Here is a 26,126-nt window from a genome sequence, read left to right as displayed (position 1 = left end):
AGAGACAAACAGCCGCCGTCAGCGTAAAGTATTGCCAACCTTGACACCTCAGCCTGTGGTGATGGCCATGGCGGTACGAAGAAGCTGATGTGTGTGTCCTGTTTAGTGTATAGGTACATGAAACCAAACTGAAACAGAATGTCTTTGCTTTGCTTGCATTTAAGTGACCATAATACAGTCTGAAGGGATTTTTGATCAAGACGCTCACGGTTTTTCTATCGGCTTGAAGGACTTGGCCTGCCATGCGTGCTCACAGCATGTTTAGTGGTGGCCTTACAGAGAGAATAGTACATAAATGTCAACTCAAATCAAGACTTCTTGGCGTCTCATTGATAATGATCCAACAATAAATGCCCCAAAGGACTCTTGTGATTATTATCACCATTTTCAAAAACGCACATAAATAAATAGAGCAGCTTTTTTTGGTCTCAATCTTTAATGGGATCTGTATGCCACTGCTGTAGCCATGTCCTTTGAATCCAACTTTGCTCTAAAGTGTATTTTGTCAAATATAACCTTGCCCAAGTGGTTCCCTCTATCCTAAGCCGAGTTCACGTTTTTCTTGGCTTCAATCTTTCCCCCTTGAATACAACCATTATCCAGTAACTGCTCGACACCCTATACTGCTTCTGCTAAAGAGATTAATTTCAACCTCCTCTGCTACAGCAATCAAACATTTCCTGGAAAGTAGGAAAATATTATTATTATTATTATTATTATTAAAAGCTATTTAACATGTGACAAATGTGTTGAGACGACGAAGAAGTAAAGTAAGAGACGTGAAAAGAGAAGTAAATGCTGCTCATTATCGCTCTCCTCCTCCTCTCCTTCTCCCTTTTCATTCAATCACTTCAGGAGGAGAGGAGACACTCCCAAACTAACTGCCCATTGGCCTACAGGCATTTTGGAAGAGATTTTAGCAATTGAAGAGAGTGAGCGAGCAAAAGTTGCAGGCAGTGTGTGTGGAGGTCTTTGAATCATTGGCCCGGGATTGTCAACAGGTGGTAGAGGGAGAGGCTCGGTAACGTTGAGTCCTTCAGAGAAGAGAGAGAGAGAAAGACAGTGGAGGAGGAGAAAGTGAAAGAAAGAAAAGGGTAAGGCAACATTTTTAATATCAGTAGATTTATGCATGGGACTTAATTTGTCCTGTCTTCAATTTGTCATCTTTTTAATTATAGCAGTAGTTAACATATCCGTCCAATTAACCTGAATGTTACGCTTTTTTGTATTTTATTGGTAGGTTTTGTTCAGTTTAATGTAAGATTACACATTTATTTTAGGCCACTTCTAATCACGGTGCTAGACTAAACGGACGCAAATTTATCAAGAGAAAGAAATACCTCTGCTGACAGTTGTTATTTTAAAGGTGCCTCCCTTTCTTTCTTTCTTTCTCTCTATCTATCTGAACTCCCATGTTATTTCCCTTACTCTCTCCTCTTCTTTTTATCCAGGTCTCACCTCTTCTTTTATATCAAGCGGGCTTTGATCAAGTAGGACTTGGATCTAACAGTCCACACCTGCAGCCCTTCACCTCGACTTTGTTGTCAGTTACATGAGTCTAAAGTTTAACTTGACACCAGGGGACTGATGCTCCTTTTATGTTAGTTTGGGTTTATATGGCAGCACTTAATCAATAAGAACGTTGTGGAAATCTTCATCAGTGATGAATATGAATATGGGATGTGGCTTTGAGACATCAAATGCATATTATTGCATTCACAAAAAAAACTGTAATCACGGGATATTGTTCAGTGGTGGAAAGTAAATGTCGTACTGTACTGGAGTATACATTTGAGGTATACTTTTAAAAATAATTTTCATATTATGCTACTTTATACTTCTATTCCTCTACCGCTCATAGGCAAATATTTGAATTTGTACATTTGTACATTTATTTAACATGGAGCTATTTTACAAATTACGACCTTGTAACTGATCATAATTATTTGATAAGATATGATGCTTTGCTATCGATTTAACTACCCACATTTTGAGCACAGCAACCTGTTGATGAGTCAGTAATTAATCCAACAAATAATATAATAATATAGCACGGACAAGAGTGATTCTCTATAGTGAGCATTTTTCCTCTCGTGAAATTTTAATGTAGGACTTTCTCCACTGTTGCTGAATGAATCCTGTATTTCTTTTAAAGTTATTATTTTTAGTTTGGAAATGTGGATTAGTTTCAAGACAGTTTGAACTCAAAGATCTGAAGACAATATTGTATGAATGAACACATTTATTTTCCCTTTGGAGCAGCTGTGACAGCCTTTAATTTCAGCAAAAGTGTCTGTGAGTTATTATTTATGATTTGTATATCCAGTTCCACATTTTATTGTAGATAATCCTATATTGTCTGTCAACAAAGCTGCCACATTTCTTTGTATGATAATAAATATTCATAATAACTAGGTGCCGGGGTGATAGATATTCTCACAAGGCTGTCGATCCAGTAGATTTACCTTTAATGCTACTGTGCTGGCTCAGGGAATACACAGAAGCCCTCGCAAAATGAGCTACAGATGCAGGCCCTCAGCCATGTAATAATAATTGCTTTCAGCTTCGTTTTATTCATTTCAGTTTTCACGTTCTGTCTGCTAGCTGCTGTGATGGAAGGGAAGGAAATTTTCAACCGCTCATAAAGGCTTGACCTAGCTGCTCCTTTTTATTTTTAAACCCTCCCTTGTTTTCACTCTCGGCTTGTTGGTTTGGTCCAATGCAATTTGTCTTAAATTGAACGCTGGCGAAACAGTTGGCCTGAAGCTTAATGGTTAGACAGGATAGGCCAAATGTCCAAGGGCTGACCACGTCTTCTTCTTATGCCTATCTCTCTGTGCATGTCTGTTTTCCCAATACAAGTTTGTTTTTCTCCTTTCTTTCTTTTTGTCTCTGTTTCACTTGTGGTCTTCCATTCCTATTCCCTGTTCACCTCAACCCAATGTTAAGCGCACTCACCGTTCACTGTTTAGCGCAAAGAGAACCCCAATATTTTCAGAAAGACACACACAGACACAAATACAGCTTCTCAAGGTGCCTTCAGTGAAAGCTGGATCTAGACCGTCTTGCCTTTGGGGGAATACATTGCTCTTGTTACATGCGGCTCCGGAAGCTATAAATGCACATATTGTACACATATTGTACACACATGGGCTGAGTCCCACACACTTCCTTCTCCGGTATAAAAGAGTGAGCACACATCACAGGTAGTCAACAAACATCTTACAGGCTCATTGACATAGCTCCGCTTCGACGTAGAGAAGTTATTGTCAGGAAGGAATCTTTAACTGTGTTCATGGACATGTTGAATTTGACTTGAGATGGTTTGAAAGCCAGGTTGAAATGCAATCTGAATTGGCTCATGTGCTCAGTGGGAACGTCCACTGGACTGAAGCGGTTCTCTTTTCCTGCTTTAGTATTAAGCATCTTGACTTGGAGTGACAAATGACAGTCAACTGCTTTTTGAGCATGAATGTGCTGGACACTGATGCCAAACCGAAGTTCAACATCTTTGTGTTACTGATTCATTGGAGAATAACCAGCAAAAACCTTCTGTCCTGCTTTGTGTCACAGCAGCCGGTTAATGCTGCATACGTCTAGTATTTCATGCAGTTGTTACTAGCTTTTCCTATTATTTTACTGTCCAATGACCTGCTCTCTTTATTCTTTAATATAACTTCAAGTAGCCGATACAATGTATACTATACTAACTAGAGGATATACCTTGTTCCATCCATCCATCCATTGTTTCTGTAATTCATTCGTCCATCCATGCATTTGTTCATTAATTTATATATCTATGTATCCATGCTCATTGTTGCTTTGTGTACTGGTGCCAAAAGCAATAACAACAATGGGGGACTACCAGTTTGTTTACATTTTGTTAGCACTGCTACGCATAATGACTTTTCATTTGAACTCACGATTGCCTCACCACTTTACAGATTAACGGAGGCGCCATCTTTTTTAAAGTTGCTACTGCCAAAGTAAAATAAGCCAACTATGCCTGCTAAGAATCTTGTTCTCTGGTATTTGCCGTATCGTCGCTGTGGCCTTTATCGCCACCTACTGGCACAGCGAGTGTTTGGAGTCGTTTTTGAGAAGTTCGTGTGGACAGAATTTAGTCTTTAAACAGAGGGGAAAAAACTATCTGTTTATGTATATAAATATCTGTCTATGTGTAGACACAAACTCAATCATCAGTCATCTATTCATCAAACCTTTTCTCTGGAAGTAACTCTCATATGTGACTGTGTCACTTCCCTCTCCAGTCCCCATTTCCTCTCTCCATTAATACCTCCATCTGTCTCTCTCTCCCACATCGGGAGATTCTTAGCTCTAATAAAAAACCTTGACAGGGAGCTATAAACATGCTTGTTAAGCATCTATATGTGCCAGTGTTCAGTGCCATTCCACATGGCTATAGCTTACTGTCTATAATGTGGCTAACTGCTAGACTGTCACTGACTCACACGTACTGTCTCTATCATTCTCTCTCTCACCTATTCATTGTCTCTCACTCACTTAATCTCTCTCTCTCTCAATACAGTCTTTTAATCTCTGTTTCCCCTACTTTCCATTTGTCTCCCTTCTGCTCTAAATGTCTTTTATAACTCATCTCTAGTTTGCCCTCCAAAGTCTTGGACATTGATAAAAGACCCACTAACGTTTTGGCCCCCACATCGGGTGAAAATAGCAATTTCCCAGTGATGTCATAGCTTGGATTTCTTGCTCAGTCTCCAACCTCAAGCTTTTGACCAGCAGCAATCAAATAGCTAAAATAACCAAACAAGGTCAGCTGTATTGAGTTTGTACTAGAAACAGGTCTTGATAATTACATGTGTATCCAAAGGACGGGAGACTTTTGAATCACAGAATTACTTGAGTTACAACCTGTGTAAATCATTAAAGGGAGGATTCATAGGCCAAAGTGTATTTAACTGAAAACAAATAGTATCCAATAGAGTATCTTTCCACCTCAGCTATTGAAAAAGAAGCTTAACGTACTCACAAGATCATTTCTTAGAATCTCTGTTAATCTGATAATGGTATCAATGGAGGATTGGCAAGTTTTAGATCAAACTGTTGACATGTTAATCTTCTGGCGAATGCTTACAAAGTGTTCAGTGGGATTTTTAGGATCTGTTTTTGTCTATGCAGATCCTCTACTTTTCCATCTGTTTTACTTTTTGATGCTCCACAAGCAAATGTTTTGGTTTTCCTTTGGTCGATTCCTCCTCTTCAAAGTTGCTACATTAAGCAGACATCACAATCATTTTACTACATTTAAAAAAACACAAATATTCTTATTCAACTTTTATAGTTTCAGCACTGAAATATTCTTTGCTCAAAAACCTCTGGGATAAAACTTTCTGGTTTCTCTTTCCTGTTTCTGTCTTTGGTTACATGCATTATACTCAGTATTGTAACAACTTTTTGCAGTGCATGCATGTTCCATTTAATTATCCTGTATGATTTCAAACAAATCCACCATATTTATTTAAGTATGTGAGCTACTGTATATTGCGATGCAGTTTTCCAGCTGTCAAGCATCACACAGCAGGGACCGCAACATTTTATTACTGAGCTTTCTATTCAGTCACTTGATTAGAGGGTTTGTGTTTCCAGAGACCACACAAGACCAGCACAGTTTGAGCGACTTTTACAACAGAATGTTAAATTCAAACCAAAGTCCAAAAAAGACATATTAAAGGTTAAAACAGGCCTACTTTTTTGAAAGCATGTAATTTGGCTTCCCGGAGAAGCCCCTTTCTGCTACAAGGTTTGAAGTTCACATGACATCACTGTCATTAGACACAATGACATCACTGTGGATGAGTTTCTGAAGCTCTGAAACGCCCGACTGAACACAATTTATGGTTTAGAAGAGAGCAAAATGCTCTCTGGCAAAGTGATGACGACTTACTTTATACTGCCTTACTGTGGACTGAGAGTACAACACACACACACACACACACACACCACATTGACACAGTGGTTCAGGTTTCCTGAGATTAAATATACAGTAGTGTGCCCCACTGAATGTAATGTAATTTGTACATTGTTCAGATAGTATTTCAGTCTTCAGCTCTCTACGCTGGCTGGAAAGTACAAATGTGACCCTGTTTCAACCCGGAGACTCAGGTCCAGTCAGCCATGACGACAAACATCTACAGTTTCGGTAGTCTGTTACACATCGTTTATGCCAGAGATCCAATCTCTACAAAATAAGCTTGCACTAAAAAACAGATGGAATATATATTTCATCTCCATATGAAGATTTGTCTCATGCCCCTTGGAAGTGAACTTGATTTGCTTTACAGTCAACACTGAGAAGTTTAGTTTTCTTCCTTTTGATGTTTCTACTGTGCAAGGTAAAAAACAACTTTAGCTAAATTAATAATTCTGCCTTTTGGCAAATGTATTCATGAGGTGAGTCAGTTCTTTTTTTGGTCAAGTTTAGCGTACGCAAATTTCATTAGAAAAGTAACTACCAGTACTTGCTTTGTGTTTTTGTTATCCATCCTTCAACAATGCTCAAACCACAATTTGCCTGTTTTCTTTTCTATTATTTCATGGAACTAATGCATTGATGATGTTTTTAGTTTGGTAGAAGCCAATCCCTACTTCCATTGAGTTATCACAGTTGGAAATGGATTACCTTCCTGTCAGTGCTCTATATGCTCACAGATGCTGTCCAATAAAAAAAAAAACTGATATTAAAGGGCACTTTTAAAACAGACAGAGAATGTAACAATTATCTGCCCTTATCTTGTCCTTTAGCCATGACCACAAGACTTCTGTGGCGGGCCCTGTGCCTACTGGTCCTACTCTGCACCGTGTCACCGCTCAGCTCTGCCACCAACCACCCAGACCCATCAGCCCCAGAGCAGGGAGTCACCTTCAGCAACGTCTATAGAATCGACATCCCGGGGAGCTCTAGTTGTAAACTCGAGCTCCTACCAACGCAAGACAAAACAGGTCATGAACTAAAATAAGAGTTAGAGCAAGAGAGAGTGCAACTGAGATGAGTAGTGTGTGAGTATGTGTGTAGAGAAAGCTCAGAGCATTGGATTAAACTCTGTAAACAACCAGAGTGGAAGAAATTAACTGTTTTCATAAGAAAGATGATTATTTGGATATGAATTAGTCAACTGCACACAATATTATAATTTGTTTGGCCTTTTTCAGTAGTATGTAATGTTTATGTATATGTTTTAACATGGAAATGAATGTTATACTAAATATACTGTATCATGTGTGAGCATTGTGACCCATGGCGGTACATCTAGAAATTAAAAAAGTTTTGATTCACGTTCTATTCTGTAGGTCTGCAGACAGAGACTACTACGAATGGAGAGAACGACATCATCTTCAGACACAACATCAAGCTGCAGACACCAAAGTGTGACTGTGAGGAGTCTGAAAGTTTCAAGTCACTGTTGTACAGAGTCAACGGGCTGGAGGAAGAAGTCAACTACCTAAAGACCCAGTGTACTCAGGGATGTTGTGGACGCGGTAGGGCTGCAGGTAAACTGTGGCACAACCTAATATAGCTGACCCACAATTCATAGGCAGTGGTAGAAGAAGTACTTCGATCATTTGCTTGAGTAAAAGTAACAATACCAAAGTAAAAGCCCTGCATTCAAGATTTTACTTGAGTGAAAGTACAAAAGTATCAACAACAAACTATATTTAAAGTACCAAAAGTAAAAGTACTTATTATGCAGAATATCCCATATCATATGTATTACATTATATTGCTTATATTATATGTATTGATACATTTATGTGTACATCACTAATGCTGGTAAAGGTGGAGCTAATTGTATTACTTTATACACTGCTATGCAGCTCAAGATACAATAGTATACCATTGATACCATGATACTACATATATCAATATGTCACCAGTTACTAAATGTACTAAACAAATCTGGATTAAATAGTACAATATTTTCGTCTGAGATGTTGTGGTGTAGAGGTATAACATAACGTAAAGGGGAACTACTCAAGTATAAATACCTGGACATAGTACTTAAGAAGCATACAGTACTTTAGGTAATATATTTAGATACTTTCATAGGGTAAACAATTGGAAAGAGGAGTTTGCTGTAGGGAGGAGGCTGCAAACAATCTTATTGTACATCCTGAAATAAGTATTTTCTTTACACCAGTTATTCTATACAACCTACAGCAGACCTATGACATAATTTACCTGCCAACTAAACAACCACACTTTTCTTTACCCTGCTCTCTCTCGAGGCGTGGACACAGGCTGTAGTGGCCATGGTACCTACGAGCCGGACACCTGCAGCTGCCTCTGTAACCCAGGATGGGAAGGCCCCGATTGTTTAGTGTCGTCCTGCCCTGACGAGTGCAATGACAACGGCCGATGTGTGAATGGGAAGTGTGAGTGCCACCAGGGCCACGTGGGAGAGGACTGCAGCCGACTGATGTGTCCGGACAACTGCAACGACAAGGGACAATGTGTGGATGGAAAATGCGTGTGTTTCCAGCACTTCACCGGCGAGGATTGCGGTGTCCAGAAGTGTCCCAACGACTGCGCCGGTAACGGCCAGTGTGTGGACGGCCAGTGCGTCTGCGAAGAGGGCTTTTATGGCGAAGACTGTTCATTAGGTAAGACAAACGTTATGTATAATAACTCATGAAGTGACATTATATTAACTATATATATGTATTATATATTATAGTGACATCATTATTAGGCGGTTATTGAAGTGTGGTGACGTGGGGAGTACTGCATGGCTAACTTTTACTAACGCCCCGTTAGCTGAAATGCTAATGGCCAACACACTAGCAAGTAGCGTCATCCTCTACAATAACAGTTAACTTATATGCCTTTTTATTCCATTTTGTTATTGAGGTAATTTTAGAGACTCACGGACTCCTGTCTCGTAGCTGTCAGGAAGCCTCAGGACTCAGACACATCGTGGCTACATCAAAAGGAATGCTGCACCATAATCCATGATGGCTTCCTCAATTGTAGTCTCTACATTCACTCAAAGGGCATTACAACTTCCATAACTTAAAGATATTCACCTCCATATGTGCCTGTCTATTTCATCCTTGCAGAGTGAGACACAGATCATTCATACAGGTTTTGTGAATACCGTTTGTTGTATTATTCCAGCTACCAGGGACATTTTCCGATGTGTCCCCTAAGGTATGAATGATGTCTGAGAAAGCATATTCCATCATGTTCTACTTATGGGTGAATTATATATCTTAGGGTGCAGCATAATAACTCTTTATGACCCAGGCTTGCATTTATTTTGATCTGTGTTTCTCGTGTGAAGTAAGATTCACATTTCACCCTTTTTGTCACCTGTAAGCTGTTATTTAGCTATGAATGTTAACTGTCATCTCATGGAAAACACAGATGATAAAGGAGCTTTTGGAACATTAAAACTGTTGAAGCCCAGTTGACCTTAATATAAATCTTCTTCCTATATCATTGAGTAAAACCTTTTAGGATCTACCTGAATTATTGTTTAGAACTTGCAGCAATAATTGATGCTTGTCTTCCAGCTGTCACCAGGCCCATTCATTTAGTCGTACTAAATAGGAATTATTTTATATCAATTAATAAATCCAATGAGGTTTACCTTTTTACATTAGCAAGTAACTTGAGTAAAACTTTACAACCGGCATGCAACCTGAACAGTGTAAAATGCGGGTTAAATGTTCTTGACACATTGAAACAACAGCTGTAGCCTACACATTGTATACCTTATTTTAATGAGCTATACTTGCTCCAAAAACTAGAGGTGCAGCACAATTTAAAGAAAGAAAAAAACAACATAGGTTTAAAACAACATAAGTTTCAAATGTTCATATGATTTAAATAAGAATTTCATTTAATTCAAACATTTCTCAGTTAATTTCTCTCTCATTCTCTCTATAACGAGCAGTCTTTTCTAAATAAATGTCAGCTATCTTGTGATAAATGCTGATTCAGTTCCTTGATGCAACTAAACCTAAAGTTAAAGCAGTTATCATGATAGCCACAGTGACCTACTACTTGGGAATTCAAAGTATCTCTCCAACAGTTACTTCAGATAGAGCAGCTGATGGAGCCTTTTCAGTGGACTGACCCCATGACCTCTGACAGTTATGGCCTCTACGCAACATATGACATCAGGTCACATACTGTAATACCACGGGAATATAAGAACACCCGTCAGTCTTTTGACCCTCCTAGAAGAATCATTGCCTTTCCTGCTAAATGCACTTCTCACCACACTGCTATTACTGTACTGCCTCAGGACCAGAGTACAAAATTGCATTTTATGGCAATTTAAGGCCAGGCAAGCAGAAAGGTGAGCAGCAGCAGTGAGGCATGGACAGTTTAATTCACAGAGTTCATACTGTGACAGTTATTTCAAAGGATATCTTGAAGATTCAGCTGCAGATGAACTGCACAAAATGTTCGTTTTTCATACTGCTTGTATCTTGGACTGCAGAATAATAAGTTTCAAATTTAAAAAAAGTTAAATAATAATCTATATATAGAAAGCCTCCGGCTCAATATGTCCATGCTATTTCTTCCTCCACATGTAACCCAGAGCACAAGCCAGGGAGTGTTAATGTCTGCCTCACATGCCCACCAAAAGAAGCTGCACAACCAATTTCAGGTCCTGAACCAGTCTTCACAGTAGGCCAACTATGTCAAACTCTTGATGGGGATTTTGTTTCTTCAAGCTGAGTTTTGAGAGCACAGCTAGAAACAGATCTGCAGCTTTGTGTGTAACATCAACAGTGGCACCATGTCAGAGGATAAGTCAGGGAGCAAGGGAAAGTGTGAGCTAAGAAAGACAAACAATACATAGTGTTGTTTGTAGGTGTTAGTAACAGTAGTGGTAATAAGCACTGGGCGAAGAAGAGACATTCTTTGTTTTATGTGGCTATTTGCCATTTCAGCACTTGGGTGATGGATGTCAATCAGCTTCCGGTGAATACATACTATATATTGCTTCTGTCCATCCGGGGAGAGGGATCCTCCTCTGTTGCTCTCCTGAAGGTTTCTTCCCTTTTTTCCCTGTGAAAGGTTATTTTTTTAGGGGAGTTTTTCCTGATGTGAGGTCAGGGATGTCGTATGTGTACAGATTGTAAAGCCCTCTGAGGCAAATTTGTAAAGTGTGATATTGGGCTATATAAAATAAACTGAATTGAATTGAATACTCAAGTATGGTTTTAGATATGGCCTAATTCCTTCAAGTATTGTTCTGATTCATTCCTTGCCATTGGTGTTAATATGGTGGTTTAGAGAACCAGTGGTGCTTTAACAATAAAAATACTTTTGAAGCCTGAACTTCCATCAGAGTAAAAAAGATCAAAGTTTAGCAACCGCATCAAATGAGATAATCTGAATATAAAGCGGGGGAGATTATTAAAAGTGAACATAGTAACTTCTTTAGCGCTGTATCAACACCTTGCAGATGCTTTGGATTTAACATTCTTACTGTAGCTCCGTTGACTCCCTCACAAATGTTTGAGATTCTGTTCAACAAAGTGTACACTTTCGTTTCATTTTCGTCCTTAACTCAAAACCATTTTTGCCCCCTTTTTCAAGTTCTTAATTGTCTCGACTCGATTGACATGTTTAATGTCGGGGAAAAATCCTAACTTGTCCTTCTGACAGTAACATATGTAACTTCTGGACATCAATGATGACCGACGTGTCCTGGGTTCATCTTAGTGGACAGGCCAAATATTATGGATTATAGAGGGTCGAGATAGAAAGAAACCGGCTTGTCATCGTTGTGTTGTTCAGTAGATTAAACACAGTTATTTGTCTACTAAGCTATTCGTAAACGTATAAAGGACGGAGATCTTGGACTGAAACGTTAGCAGTAATTTCTGACAACCTTACGAGAAGGCTCAGAGGTTCCCGTTCCATTCAGCTGAATGTTTCAGGACTTGTCTGTGTTTCGGCTCATGGTTGATTACTTGTTAACTTGTTCTGGTAATAAAGTGTTATAAGACAACCATGCTTAAAGTACTTTTGATTTTTCACAAGGTAACGGAACATTAATTTCCACCACATTTAATATTGAGTAAACAAATGGGAAAGATAATAGGACACACAGGAACAAATAGAAAGAAACTGACATTTGTTTCCCATTTTATTTGTCCTGAGCATTAACTTGTACTTCCTTAGTGCTCACTAGGTGCAGATTAAAACAAGTCCAAACATGTGGTTTCAGTTATATTTCCCTCAGATAAGACACAAATCACTCTTAGTTTCCACTTTTTCCAAACTTAATATGTTAATTTATTCACCCCAGTTGTGCTGAGATATTATTTTGAGTTAACGATCGTTGATATTTCTGCTTCGGTTGGCAACAGGGGGATATTAACTGCTACTGGATGGAAAAGGATTACATTTGAGAACAATATTAAGCTTCCTGACTTTGCCTTGTGGAACAGCACCTGAACCTGGTGTGAATTCTTTCCCTGCCAAAAGAAAGTGTTCACTACCCATCTCACATCTTCCCCTTTGGAAAAAATGCATACGTTTCCTATGTAGTGTACTTCTCTGAATGTACCACCGTCTAGCATTTATTTCCATCTATCATCCCCTCCCCAGCACTGCTGACTCACTGTATTGTGTCCTTTGGCTGTTTTTAAGTTATTGTACTCCACCGTATACACCTTCTGATTCGCCCCTGGACATATTTTTTTCACATCATCTCCATTGAGCTCATTTGGCCTCGTATAACCACTGAAAAGCAATATTTATTTAACAATTCCCATCTCAAATTCAGGAAAATACCTCGCAACAATGCATTGCTTTTTGTTCATGATTTTCCGGTTTAATTATCAGTTTGAGTTCATGTAGGTGTTTGAAAAGACTGAAACAGTAGCCTTACAATATTGTTATTAAGTCTTTCTGAGGCTGTCGCCAAAATACTGCTCCAGTGGTCCTGCAAATTGCAACCTTGCATACATGGTGATTTGTTCACGTACACTAAGCAGATTGATTGAATGCACATGAGTTATTTTCACATTAAATAGTATTATTAATAGGTTGATAATTCTCAAATAGGCTATATATCATGAATAATTGGAAAAAAATCCAGCAATACTATGTCAAATGAAACATTCAGCACCCCCGAATGGAATGATCCTTTGCTTCTTAACCACACTTTTCCAGCACTTTGATGATTCTGGTGCAATGAGAGTGGCAGTGTAATTGGGCTCCTTACACTGAATCGCGGAATAGTCGACTATTTGGTGTCAGCCCTAAAAGTGATCAAACATTCTATTAAAATGTGCAATAATCTCTGTTAATTTTTTTTGTCTCTGTCTTTGTCTCACTCTCTTTCTCTGTCAGTCGACAGTCCTCAGGGTCTGCGCTTGGTCCAGATGACTGACGTCTCCCTCCTGGTTAAGTGGGAATCAGTTCGTGGGGCAGAGTATTATATTCTGACATACCATCCCAAACATGATGAGAGTACCCAGGAGCATGTACGTTTGTGTTTTTGTTGGTCATTTCTATAGATATCTCAAATAAATGGCGTAGAATAGAACCATATTTTTCATTTTTTTAACTCTTTTGTCTCAAACCACTGTGTCCTAGATTCGTGTTTCCAACACAGATAACTCCTACCTCATCTCAGGACTGACTCCTGGAGTCACTTACATTGTCCAGGTGTTTGCTGTCATCAAAGATATCCAAAGTGAAGCAGACAAGATCGAAGCTACCACAGGTGAGAACAGACCGTTGTCAGCAGGACTGAAAAACACCAACGTGGTCCTAAAATGTGTGCGTCACTCTCTTGACTAAATGAGCATGAAGCAGATTAGTATCCATTACTTGTGAAGTGTAAGGTGGCTGTGTGCACCATGCTTTCTTTAAATCTGTTGGTGGAGTAGGGTTTAAAGGCAGAAGTGACCCATTATAGAGTGATTTGGCCAGAAGGCCAGGTGTGGCCTGCAGGTCTGGTGGATTTCTTTAGATTTTCTGGGGATTAAGCTCTCACATTTGAGCCCAAGTGTAAGTGAGGGCATGATGAGGCATGAAGACACTTAAATGTCAAGCTCTTTAATGTTTAGGGGAAGGAGATGCTTCAGATTTAGAGTCTAGATTTAAGGAAAGAGGCAAGTACACAGCGAGAATGACTTGCAGTGAATCAGTGAGCTGAGGAGAGTTTTTTCCTGTTCCGGAAATGTTTTTTACGGAAATGCTCGGCTAAAAAGCTGAGGCCTGTCATTACTTAGTGTTTCATCAAGTGATGGTTTTTTAATCATTAAATGTAAAGGTAATTACAAGGAAACGGCTTCACGGATGTGTTTAATGGAAAGCGGACTTGCTCACAGATGTGGTAGAGACAGATGTGAAGAGAAAGAGATTAACAGACAGGATTTGTAGGCATGAGCGAGAAGGAGAAAAAGAGGGCGAGATTGAGTTTGACTCTAATGTGTGGTTAGCCTGGTTACTCATGGAAAACCTCACGGAGCATGGCATTCCCACACGCCATCATCTGGTTTACGCTTGCGACACGGCACGAGGCAGACTGGTAACATATAGTTCAAACCATGATCTACTTTTCTTTTTCCCTCGGAAACATACAATAGCTGGTATAAAAATTATGCTGACTCTTTGTTTTGTTTTACGGTTTGGGTATTTTTTCACCAAATGCCGCATATTCTGACTTCCCTCCTTGTTAATATTCTAAAGGTACCTATCTTTACACGCGGTCACCTGCATTTCATATGTTTATCATACAGCATATGTGTTAAAAAGCCTTTAGTGCTTTGAATCTTTAGCAAATATGTCTGGGTAAGGTAGAATGGGTATAGTGTGGTTCAAATGCAGCCCTGACTGTAAATGGGTAACCAACTCTGACTGACTGACTCGCACGACACGATTCCAGCCAATCAACAACATCGGGGGTGATCATGCGGCCGGCGACCGTGGCTCAGAGGGTAGAGCGGGTCGTCCCACAATTAGAAGATCGGTGCGATCCCCGGCTCCTCCAGTCCATGTCGACCTGTCCTTGGGCAAGACACTTAACCCCAAATTGCTCCCGAAGGCTGTGCCATCGGAGTGTGAATGAGGTGTGAATGATTAGTCACTTATGATGGGCAGGTGGCACCTTGCATGGTAGACCCTGTCATCACTGTGTGAATGGGTGTTAATGGGCGAATGACATGTGGAGTAAAGGCGCTTTCAGTGGTCGGAAAACTAGAAAGGTACAAGTCCATTTAGCATTTAACATCGTGCTCGTGCACAGGACAGGGGGAAGGATATCAGAGAAAGGCAGTGGGAGGAAAAGGGGCTATACATCTTGGTCGGGTTATTTGTTTCTCCAGACTTGCTTTTAGAAAATCATGTAATATGAGCAATGCTCAGTGCGTACATAATTATTTGATATCATTCATAATGTACCCTATGATAGTGGTTCTGTGCTGGTATTTAAATAAATGTGTAAACTTCACTGTGCAGTTTTTTTCTGATATTGAAGTGAAGATGTTATCCACACTATATAGTATTATATACATGTAATATAGTAATGTCAAGTGTGGTTATGATGTTTTCTTGATAGCAAAAAGAGAAATTCCTGTGTACCCCCTTCCCATTTTATGGTGAAAGGGATTCATCATCTAACTCAAAGACATAGGAGTAGAGTATATCCGTGTGATTGCAGAAGCTTTAATTAAGGCATCCCCGTTTACGGGTCCAGTCTGTACTCCCAGTTCCACCTTGCTTGTATCCTTCCCAGATGTCTCCTCTATTGATGGTATCAGAGTCCTTGGCCACACAGAAGTCTCCATCCAGGTGGACTGGAAGAACCCGTCAGCTGAAGTGGATCACTTCAGGCTCACACACACTGACCCTTCAGGACAGAAGGAGGAGCAGAACGTACAGAGGAACCAAGAGGCGCGCACCAAACACACCATTGTTGGTAAGTGTTGTAATAGAGTGATGCTACTAACAATTATTTTCATATCAGGTTATGTCTTTTAAATGTAAATCTAAAACTCAGAGGTATGCAGTTTAATGTGATGTAAAACAGGGGAAAGCAGCAGGAGTCTCCATATTTGAAAGGCTGAGAACATCATCTCTTGACATCTTGCATGAAAAATGACTGAACATTTGATACGGCTTCATTGTGGACATGAGTTATGATCAGGTCAACCAAATAGTGAATTTCCCTCTCAGACTGTAGTTAGATAGTTTGATGGATTTGTATGCCTGTCAAAGTGAAAGCATTCAGTATTTCGCAAAGAAAGAAAAAATCAGACAAATAAACGTGGAATGGTGGAACAAAATCGCGATTTTAAAAAATGTGTCTTTGTGCAGGTCTTTTTCCAGGAACAGAGTACCGGATCTCAGTGCAGGCCATCAAAGGAATCACTGAGGGAAAACCGTCCTCTGTCACTGGTGCCACAGGTCAGTGTTGTCAACCCATAAGCGTCCATGATCCATTTATCCTAATGTGTAACTCAGTGCATATTCTGCATGTTATCATTTAGCACAAAGTGGGAACCACATTTTCTGCTAATGTTCTCACAGACATTGCAGAGACTTGCGTTTGTGCTGCTGCCGACTATGTCTGAAATGAATGACACTCCGCCACCTGTGGGATTGAAACACCGTTTTGAATTGGCTGCAACATCAACAACTGCTCTGAGGTCTTGTTGAGCCACCAGTAATTCACCTATGGCCAGAACCTGATAGGAAAAACACATAATCTGTCATGCACAATTGTTGTGACATGCAGTACGATACAACCTGGTATTATCTTCATCAGGCAATCAGGCAACAGGCAATGATAATAGCCAAATGAATACAGCCAGCAAGCAGCACGACTATGGGTTAATGAATTAAGGCTAGAATGTACAGCCTATTAATCTGTACAGGTCTGTGGTGAGCTGTGGTGAGCCTGTGCACCAAGAGGAAACATGATATGAATGAGGTAACGACTACGAGATGCTCCCTGATGGTTGCGGTGTGAAGGGCCAGGATGAGTCCATCTGGTAATGTTGATTTTAGCAGCGCGGCATTAAGTTTGACACATTTGGTCTAACATTTGGTTTTCAGCCGTGAGGAGGAATTAATTTAACGGTTTCACTTTAACAGCTGGTAATGTTATTCAGGCATTTTAAAGTTATTGTTTAAGTTACTGAGGAATGGTCCACAATGGCATGACAGGTCACCAGTTTCTCCCATTATTCTGCTCATTTGTGCTTTGTTATTTTTATTTTTTTAACTTTGACTGTCTTTCATTTCTCTTCCTTTGTTTCCTCATCCACCATCCAGAGCTCAATCAGTTCAAAAGTAGTCTCCAGGTTGATGGCCAATTTAATGGTTTTTAGTCATCTGTGTTAGCTCGGTATTTTCAAGACTCACCTCTCTTCTTCTGCAGGTACTCAAGGGCCTCTGTCACTGCTAATCTCCCTGTGTGTGAGTGTGCCACCTACTCGTGTAGTAATTGCATGTGTGTGTGTGGGAATGTGCTAATCTCCACCAGACAGACAGTGGCTTGTCTCCACTCCAGTAGCTATACCATCCTTCATTTTAGGTGTTACTTGAAAAGGCTTAGAGGTGATTGAGGAGGATAGGCCTCAGCTTTGCACGCCAGCGAGGATGTGCTGGTTTCATGATGTCTGGCATGGCGCAACGGAGACCACACACACTTACTATCTCACCAAACATGCTGTTTTTATTGGGCTGGCGTAGTACTACGCAACTGAGAGATAAAAGGATCTGAAGAAGGAACTGTAGAAAAGAGCAAAAAAGAGGGCTGTAAGTGCTATGGTTACAGGGAGAAATGAGGGTAAAATATTACCAGGAATAATAGGAGAACACAAGAACAGAATATGTTTTAATTCTTAGAGTATATACTGTACGTAAAGGTGTATGTGTGTGTGAAATGATGTTGGTGGCGGTATGGTGTCTTCAGTTCTAGAATAAAATGACAGCTGGCATTTAGAAACTCCAGCTTCAAATGCATCTCTCTCTGGAGCAGACGTTTCACATTCACTAACCTGCCAAAAGATTATAAGGCGTATAAACACAACCCACCACGGCTGCACCGCTGATTCAGATTCAATAAAGTCACCAACAAGGCCTGTATAACCACAAACAGATGGACTTGGCATTGGCAGAGGAGAGGAATGTGTAGTCTTAGTGTTATCTGGACACACTATAGCACCTCATGTGGCCCGGTGGGAGTACCCTGTCTGCTCAGACTTGTCCATCAGCTCTGTACAGTAGATGCCAGAAATATGACAAATGAAAATGTGAGAAGGGACATTTTATAAAGACAATAATGAGAACTTGAACTCTTCTACATTATGAAGGTGTGGTTAGAGACAGCACTCTTGGCCTGTTCGTGTGTGTGTGTGTGTGTGTGTGTGTGTGTGTGTGTGTGTGTGTGTGTGTGTGTGTGCATGTGTGTGTGTGTGTGTGTATGTGTACATACATACATGTGTCAGGGGTCTACCTGGGTCCTCTAGGTGTGGCGGGTTTGGGTATGCTGACTAGAAAATATCACGGGTTTGTTCGGGCGGGTAAAAAAATTCCTATCTCTCTCTCTCTCTCTCTCTCTCTCTCTCGGCTCTATACTAATGTCTGGCATTTGGAGGAATATCTGCCAGCCGTGCCCTTATTTCTGGATACATACTTGTAACACAGCTTCTTTTTTTTGCGTCAATTATTTTGAGAGGTAATAATACGTTAATGATTCCTGATAATTTTACAGCATTAGTGCAGCTTAATAAAAACTATTTAAAAAAGAGCTATTGGTCTAATTATGTGTTTATTAAATCTGTGACATGTGCATGCCTGCGAGTACAGTGGATGAATAATGATGATCATATCATCCATATGGTAAGTTACTTCCACTTCTAGATTAAAAAAAAGAGTCAATTCTGTCATAAAGAATTACGAGCTGCTTATGGTACAAATAAATTGTTGGATAAACGCATACAAAAGACTTTGGTAGCCAGAGGACTCCACAACAATCCATATGTCACACCTGACATACTCTAGTGTCTAAAAGAACGACACGTATCGACACATATTTTCCCTCGGCTCCATCCACAGATGTACTGTATGGGTTCCACTGTACAGTGAGGCTGTAAATGATGAAAGACGGCCTGTTACTGTGCGCCTTGTGGTCCATGCCTCTGCTGAACATGCCAGCCATAATGGATAAGCTGTTTTCCAAACAACCGAAGCCACAGCTCGTATTCTGTAGCCGGTAGCCACTGTCGCTATGCAGCTAGTGGGGTAGAACGCCATCCATCACACTCTGTAACTTCCGAGCAAACGCGAGAGAAACCTTCAGAAAGTAGTCGTGCTCGGAAAAAATATGGAATATCATATAGAACATATCAGACAGCCGAGACAGCAGCTATACTGCCTATAAGAGCCAAAGGAACTGCAAAGATGACCAAAATAACAGCAAAGAGGGAGAGGGAAACCTTGGATTTTTACATTACATTACATTACATGTCATTTAGCTGACGCTTTTATCCAAAGCGACTTACAATAAGTGCATTCAACCATGAGTACAAACTCAGAACAACAAGAATCGAGAAAGTACAACTTCTTCAATAAAGTTAAACTACAAAGTGCTATCAGTAAGAGACATTTAAGTGCTACTAAAGTGCTACTACGGCTCTACCTTCCCTATTCAAGGTATAGTCGACAAAGATGTGTTTTTAGTTTGCGACGGAAGGTGTAGAGATTTTCTGCTGTCCTGATGTCAATGGGGAGCTCGTTCCACCAATGAGGAGCCAGCACAGTTAACAGTCGTGATTTTGTTGAGTGTTTAGCTCGTAGTGACGGAGCTACAAGCAGATTGGCAGAAGCCGAGCGAAGTGAACGAGGTGGGGTGTACGGTTTGACCATGTCCTGGATGTAGACCGGACCCGATCTGTTCGCAGCACGTTACGCAAGTACCAATGTTTCGAAGCGGATGCGGGCGGCCACCGGTAACCAGTGAAGGTCGCGGAGGAGCGGAGTAGTGTGGGTAAACTTCGGTAGGTTGAAGACCAGTCTAGCAGCTGCATTCTGGATGAGCTGTAGAGGTCGAATGGTATTAGCAGGTAGACCTGCCAAGAGGAAGTTGAAGTAGTCTAGCCGTGAGATGACCAGAGCCTGGACCAAGACCTGTGCCGCCTTCTGAGTGAGAAGGGGTCGTATTCTTCTGATGTTGTACAGCATGTACCTACAGGAGCGTGTTATTGCGGTAATGTTGGCAGTCAGGGAGAGTTGACTGTCGAGTGTCACACTGAGGTTCATGCCAGTCGGAGTCGGAGCCAGCACTGAGTTGTTGAAGTTAATAGTCAGGTCGTGGGTGGGAGAGCATTTTCCTGCAAGGAAAAGAAGTTCAGTCTTGTCCGGGTTAATTTTCAGGTGGTGTGCGGACATCCACTGAGAGATGTCGGTCAGACAGGCAGAGATTCGTGCTGCTACCTGTGTTTCAGATTGGGGATTTGAAGTAGATCGAGGCATAGTGTAATACAAGCTTCATTCAGATGGTTACAAACCAAATTTAAGCATAAAATCAATAGCAGATTGTACTTTCATTGTTCATTTGGGCTGTCTGACTGAAATCTATTTTTCTTCTACAAAATAAACTACATATTGCAACTGATGGATAGTAATCCTATGGTGGCCCATGCTGTCTGTTTGTGTGTCAAGTCATACTCGCACAGCACAGTCCTGGTGTAACAGCCTGCCAGTCACTTCATAGTCTTCAGTGTCGTATTCTGAGAAACCAAAACATTTAGAGTGGGTAGTGATCGATGCTTTCTGGGCTCCCTCAGTAGCGCTCACTTATGGTACTTAGACTACTTGTTGACCTCTCGTTTTTAGGCCTTGGAGGAAACACTCAACCATATTAAAATTGAGCTGTAATAAATTCCTTCTGTGGTTTAGCTCATAACAGACTGTCAAGCAGTGCAGCCACAAGGACAGAAAAGTGACAACGGGAGAGGAGGAGAAAGACGAAGAGGCGGTATAGAGCTGCACGCCTCCTTTCTTCTCCTGGATGCATCATCAATCAGTTTTCATGATGCAGACTGCGCACTGGCACAAGACTGACCTCCACTGAGCCGCTGCCACAGAGGAATAACCCTAAACGATGATGGCTTTTACATTTCCCTCCACTTCCTCTGTCTCTCTTACGATGATGCCTCTTGTGACTTATCTTCTGTCTCCCTAACTCTCGTTGCTTTCACCGAGATTCCCTCGACAGAAACTAACACCCTTCCACACACAACTGCTCCGCCTGCGTCTTCCTGTGACTCCTCGAGCCCATTGACTTCACGACCGAGGCTCCGTGTTCTGCTGCGCTGCTGTGTGTCCTCGTCCTGTGGAGCTCAGTGATGAGGACCAGACCATCGGTCGGGTTGTGTGCTGCGTGATGCCGTTTTTGAAGTGCTTCACAGAGCTCTTCCTTTGAGGCCTTTGTTTATTTATAATCTTCGGGTGACCATGCAAATATGGATAACGAGCTTGCTGCGTGAACTCTCTGACAGCCGATTAAAAAAAGAAAAGCAGCAGCGACATTGTTTTATAATAACTCCCTGACAAATGCTGCTGCAGACTATTGCTTACCCTCAACTGCTGTGGCTGGTTCTAGTTTTTACTCACCTCACCTGCTTCTTCCAAACACACCAATTCAATGATGTTTTGTAAGAGCGAGTCCAAACTCAGACTCACTCTTCCCATACTGTACAATAAACTATTGTCATACTATGCTCATCCTGCTCCGTGAAATTGAAGTAGAAACACATTCCGGTTTTGCTCAGACTGTTTATCCCAAGGAGAACAACAGGCATCAACCTGGTCATCAAACAACAATGTGTTTGTGTTCAGGTGACACAGCCCTGTAGGAGCTGTAGCCTTCTAGTGGACGTAGTAGTTATGAGAGGAGACAAAGTCAAGTGTTGATGTAGAGCCGCAGAGGGATTGGATACCCAAAATTGGTCAACAGACTTCAACTAGGGAGACAGCTGTTTGTTTCCAAATGACAGTCAGTATTATTTTCTTTTTGTTACAGCATGATCATGATCGTCCCCGAGCCTTTACCACATGGTCATTATTGTAACCATGAGGATTAAGGTCCCCTTTCCTTGACTACGGAATCATTCTCACCCGAACCTCATGATTCGCTAATCTTAAATAAGTATTTGTTAAACCCAACCCCCCGATCTTCCCCTCAACCTCACCAAGTCGTTTACCACTGTGGTGTTGTTCTTAATTTGGGGGACTTTTTGTTTTGCTGTGCGGGTTTGAGTGAAACCATCAATCAATATTCAAACAATATACTGTGTTTTCCATATTTCAGGGTGCTGGTAGATGTTGCCTCTCAACTGAGTTTCTACAGCCAATGTGAATGGACTGGAAGGATCAGTGAAGAACAAGGACTCCTTGTTTTTTTATTTGTCTCTTATCCCTTCTTCTTCAGACATTGATGCTCCTACCAACCTGACCACCACTGAAGTAACAGAGGACACTGCGACAGTTTCATGGGATCTTGTCCAGGCAGAAATAGGTGGCTACATGTTGAGCTACACCTCTGCTGAGGGCTCCAGCGCCGAGATCCCCGTAGGACGTGACAGCACCTCTTACAGGCTGCTTGGCTTGAAGCCTGGAGTTCTCCACACTGTTTACATCTGGGCCTTCAAGGGCAACAAAGTCAGCAGTAAGAGTTCAACAGTAGCTGAAACAGGTACACTTTGTTCATTACAGGAGTGATCGATGGATTTGGTCCACAATAAAAGTAAAAAATGACCTTTTAAGTTTAAAGGGTCTGGTGTTTGATATAGAGGCAACAAAGGTTGTCTCTATACAAAGGTTAGACATAAGAGATAACTTATTAATACTTTTGTTTGAGCACAGTTGTAGATTTATATATTAGAGATATTCAGATACCATTTCTTCCTGACCATGGCGAGGCAACATCAGGCTTGACTTAAACACTGCTTTCTTAACTTTGTAAAACAACATGTAGCATAGATATAAATTAATTAAATCATATTATTATTATTATTATTATTATTATTATTATTATTATTATTATTATTATTATTATTATATACAAGTTGTATGGCAGAAACTTGTTCAATAATTTTCTAAATTAACAAGTTCAAGTGTAAATTATTTTAATACAGCAACAAATCCGGTCAAAAAAGGTAATTATATATATAATTCCATATCGGAGGCATTTCTGATACTGGTATCAATACCGGAACAGCTTTGACCTGGGAGTCTCCGACATCTCGGGTTTCCTAGGCAGTGTGTTTCATTCCTTTCATTCTTTCCAGCCTGTGAGCAGAGATAATGATATTTTAACTTTTAAAAATATTTTATTAAGCTCATTTGTGCACTTTTAACTCAAATTGCCCTTTTGTAGAATGCATCAATCATTTCTCTTTGATCTTCTCTGTGTGTTTTATTTTACACACTCGTGTGTCTTTTGTTTGTGGTAGCAAGAAGGATAAAGCATCACAGAAAACATTTGACTCTTATCACACAAACCTCTCTTGTTCTATCTGCCAAGACAGAAACTCAATTTGACCTCATTAGGCTGGACAACTTATTTAATGGGCGTTTAGTTTATCCTGGGGCTGAATGTCTTAAAGAAGTTTGAGAGGAGCCAATTTTGCTTCTTTACCGAAGCAAGCAATGTTGGTTCTCCTGTGTTCTCCTGTCTCTTCATCTTTGCTGTTGTGAAGGTTAGCAGCTGTGGCTGTCTGCTTGCCTTTTTTGTCTGTCAAAAAAAAGCTGAAGAAGAAAGCCTTTGAGTACCAACTGGCGTTTGTCCAAGTTGCTTTCGAAGCCAAACACTTTTAGCAGACATGTTAGCTCCAATAACCCCACTCATACATCAACCAGCGGGATTGCTCTTCAAATATCTGAAGTTGCCTGAAACTCACTTTGATAGCTGGTGAACTGAGCAATTGTGATCTCAATGAACTACAACATAAGCAATATGGGAAAGAGCAATTCATATTATTGTTATTATTATGTAATGATGAGTGGGCATTCCCTTTCCGTTTTTTGGAGAATACAAACAATCGGGTATTTAGCAGCAGAGACAAGATACACGTTTGCCTGTAAGCCAAAGCAGTGACATTGTATCACGATACATCATGGGTTCAGATTGTTCTCAACTGCAACAATGTTCTGTCACCATCCTTTGTTTGCTACAGTAGTTTGCATGTTCTTTAATTAACATAGCTCATTGTGTACTCATAGTAGCCCTGCTTACATAGCAATGTGGTATGATGTCAAACTTGGATTTAAAACCTTAAGAGAGAAACATATTTTCTTCTTGATAACGAAGAAACCAGTTTTAATTAAAGGACCAAAAACACATCCATCCAAGTTTGACGTTTCAACCCTCTTACACAGACTGAAGATTATGTGTAAGAGGGAACCGCATTATACTGATTTGTATTTGTTGTCGCACCGGAAGTAGTGATGTCCTTAGTAGTCCATACTAACCATAACTCCCCACACAGAGCTGGATGCTCCTACTAACGTCTTGGCACAAGATGAAACAGATTCCAGCTTCAGCGTGTCTTGGGATCACACCCAGGCAGAAATCGATGGCTACGTCCTAGCCTACAGCTCTTCTGAGGGCTCAAGTGAGGAAATCCCAGTCGGGTCTGACACCTCTTACATGCTGACTGGCCTGAGGCCTGGTGTCCTCCACACTGTCTACATTTGGGCCATCAAGGGGAGCAAAGCCAGCAGGAAGAGCTCAACACAAGCTGAGACAGGTCTCAAATCTCACACTATCTGTTCAAATACAACGCCTTAACTTATCTGACCAGCTTGTGTCAAAATGCTGGGTTAAAAGCTTGATAAAAAATACATTTAAAAACTTTTTTATTTTTCTCAATGATTGCCTGACACCTGTTTTTAAGATGCAGCTTCAACCATTGTGTCTATTACAAAATCCACAACTCAAAATGAGAACTAGATGCATATACAAAGCTCTTTCAAACATGAGACATCATCAAGCTTCAGGCTGTCATGAGACCAGGGCTTGGGATAAGTTGATTCACTGGTCTGTCGTCTGTAGTTTGCATCAGTAGTGTATTAATATCCTCTACTAACATCTTCCTCTAGAACTGGATGCTCCCGCTAACCTCTCAGCCCGAGATGAAACAGAGTCCAGCTTCAGCGTGTCATGGGATCCAGTCCAGGCTGAAATAGATGGCTACATCCTAACCTACAACTCCTCTGATGGCGTTAGTGGGGAGATCCCAGTGGGGCCTGACAGCACCTCTTACATGCTGACTAGTTTGAAGCCTGGGGCCTTCTACACTGTCTACATCTGGGCCATTAAAGGAAACAAAGCCAGCAGGCAAATCTCAACACAAGCTCAGACAGGTCTCGACCACTTTCTGTTAAAACCGACACATTTTAGCCATTCCCCATTTGAAATACTCACCTCACATTTTCTTGTGTGTGGCCATGTTTAAGTTTAATACCGTCTACAGTTATTTTGACAAGTCAAGTCTCCTGTAAACACCAAAAGGGAAATGTGTTTCTCACATGGTTTCTCTTAACTTATTTGTTTAAAGACGTTTTCCAATCCATCACTTCATCCATCTGCTTGGCAACTTCTTATGCGGGTCACAGCGAGCAAAGCAGCCCAGACATCCATTTTCCCCAATAACTTACTCCAACTCTGAGGTGTAATCCCTCGAGCATGTCCTGCAACTACCCTGCAGTTTCCCCTGAGCCACTCATGCATTGAGCATAAGAAGATGCCCAGGGCCATTCTTTCCAAGTGACCAAAACACCTCTACCTGCTACTCTGGAAAAGACTCTTCACTCTGTCATTCAGACTGAGGTCCGCCAACATGCTCAGGAATCTCATCTCAGCCTCTTTTATCCAACAATATGATCCTTTCAGTTGCATGTGCTGTACTACCCAACGTTTGTGACCACAGATGAAGGATGGATTGAAGATTGGCTCTTTGGCTCAGCTGTCTCTTAACCAACACTCAACCCAGAAGGCCAGATATTCTGACCAATCTTTGCTTTTGCTCACTGCAAGCTGCAGGTGCACCAGGCTCCCTCCACCAGGGAAAAGACGGATATGATTAGATTTAGCATC

General features: G+C 40.8%; 1 protein-coding gene across 2 annotated transcripts in view; it reads left to right on the top strand.

Moving 5' to 3' along the window:
• tnn (tenascin N) overlaps positions 1 to 26,126 on the top strand; it is a 38,288-nt gene that overhangs the window by 3,697 nt on the left and 8,465 nt on the right. Inside the window, exons 1-11 of one of the 2 annotated variants that reach the window (XM_034556392.1) lie at positions 978 to 1,094; positions 6,784 to 6,981; positions 7,330 to 7,530; positions 8,266 to 8,640; positions 13,361 to 13,494; positions 13,607 to 13,736; positions 15,753 to 15,935; positions 16,334 to 16,423; positions 22,458 to 22,721; positions 24,517 to 24,777; positions 25,130 to 25,393. In XM_034556392.1, coding sequence (XP_034412283.1) covers positions 6,786 to 6,981; positions 7,330 to 7,530; positions 8,266 to 8,640; positions 13,361 to 13,494; positions 13,607 to 13,736; positions 15,753 to 15,935; positions 16,334 to 16,423; positions 22,458 to 22,721; positions 24,517 to 24,777; positions 25,130 to 25,393 — 2,098 coding nt within the window. In that variant the 5' untranslated portion in view covers positions 978 to 1,094; positions 6,784 to 6,785. Of the gene's footprint in view, positions 1 to 977; positions 1,095 to 6,783; positions 6,982 to 7,329; positions 7,531 to 8,265; positions 8,641 to 13,360; positions 13,495 to 13,606; positions 13,737 to 15,752; positions 15,936 to 16,333; positions 16,424 to 22,457; positions 22,722 to 24,516; positions 24,778 to 25,129; positions 25,394 to 26,126 lie in introns of those variants that run through there. The other variant, XM_034556391.1, reaches the window with a different exon arrangement.

This window comes from Cyclopterus lumpus, chromosome 17 (genome assembly GCF_009769545.1).
Source record: "Cyclopterus lumpus isolate fCycLum1 chromosome 17, fCycLum1.pri, whole genome shotgun sequence".
Lineage (NCBI taxonomy): Eukaryota > Metazoa > Chordata > Actinopteri > Perciformes > Cyclopteridae > Cyclopterus > Cyclopterus lumpus.
This window is presented reverse-complemented; position numbering and strand designations above follow the sequence as displayed.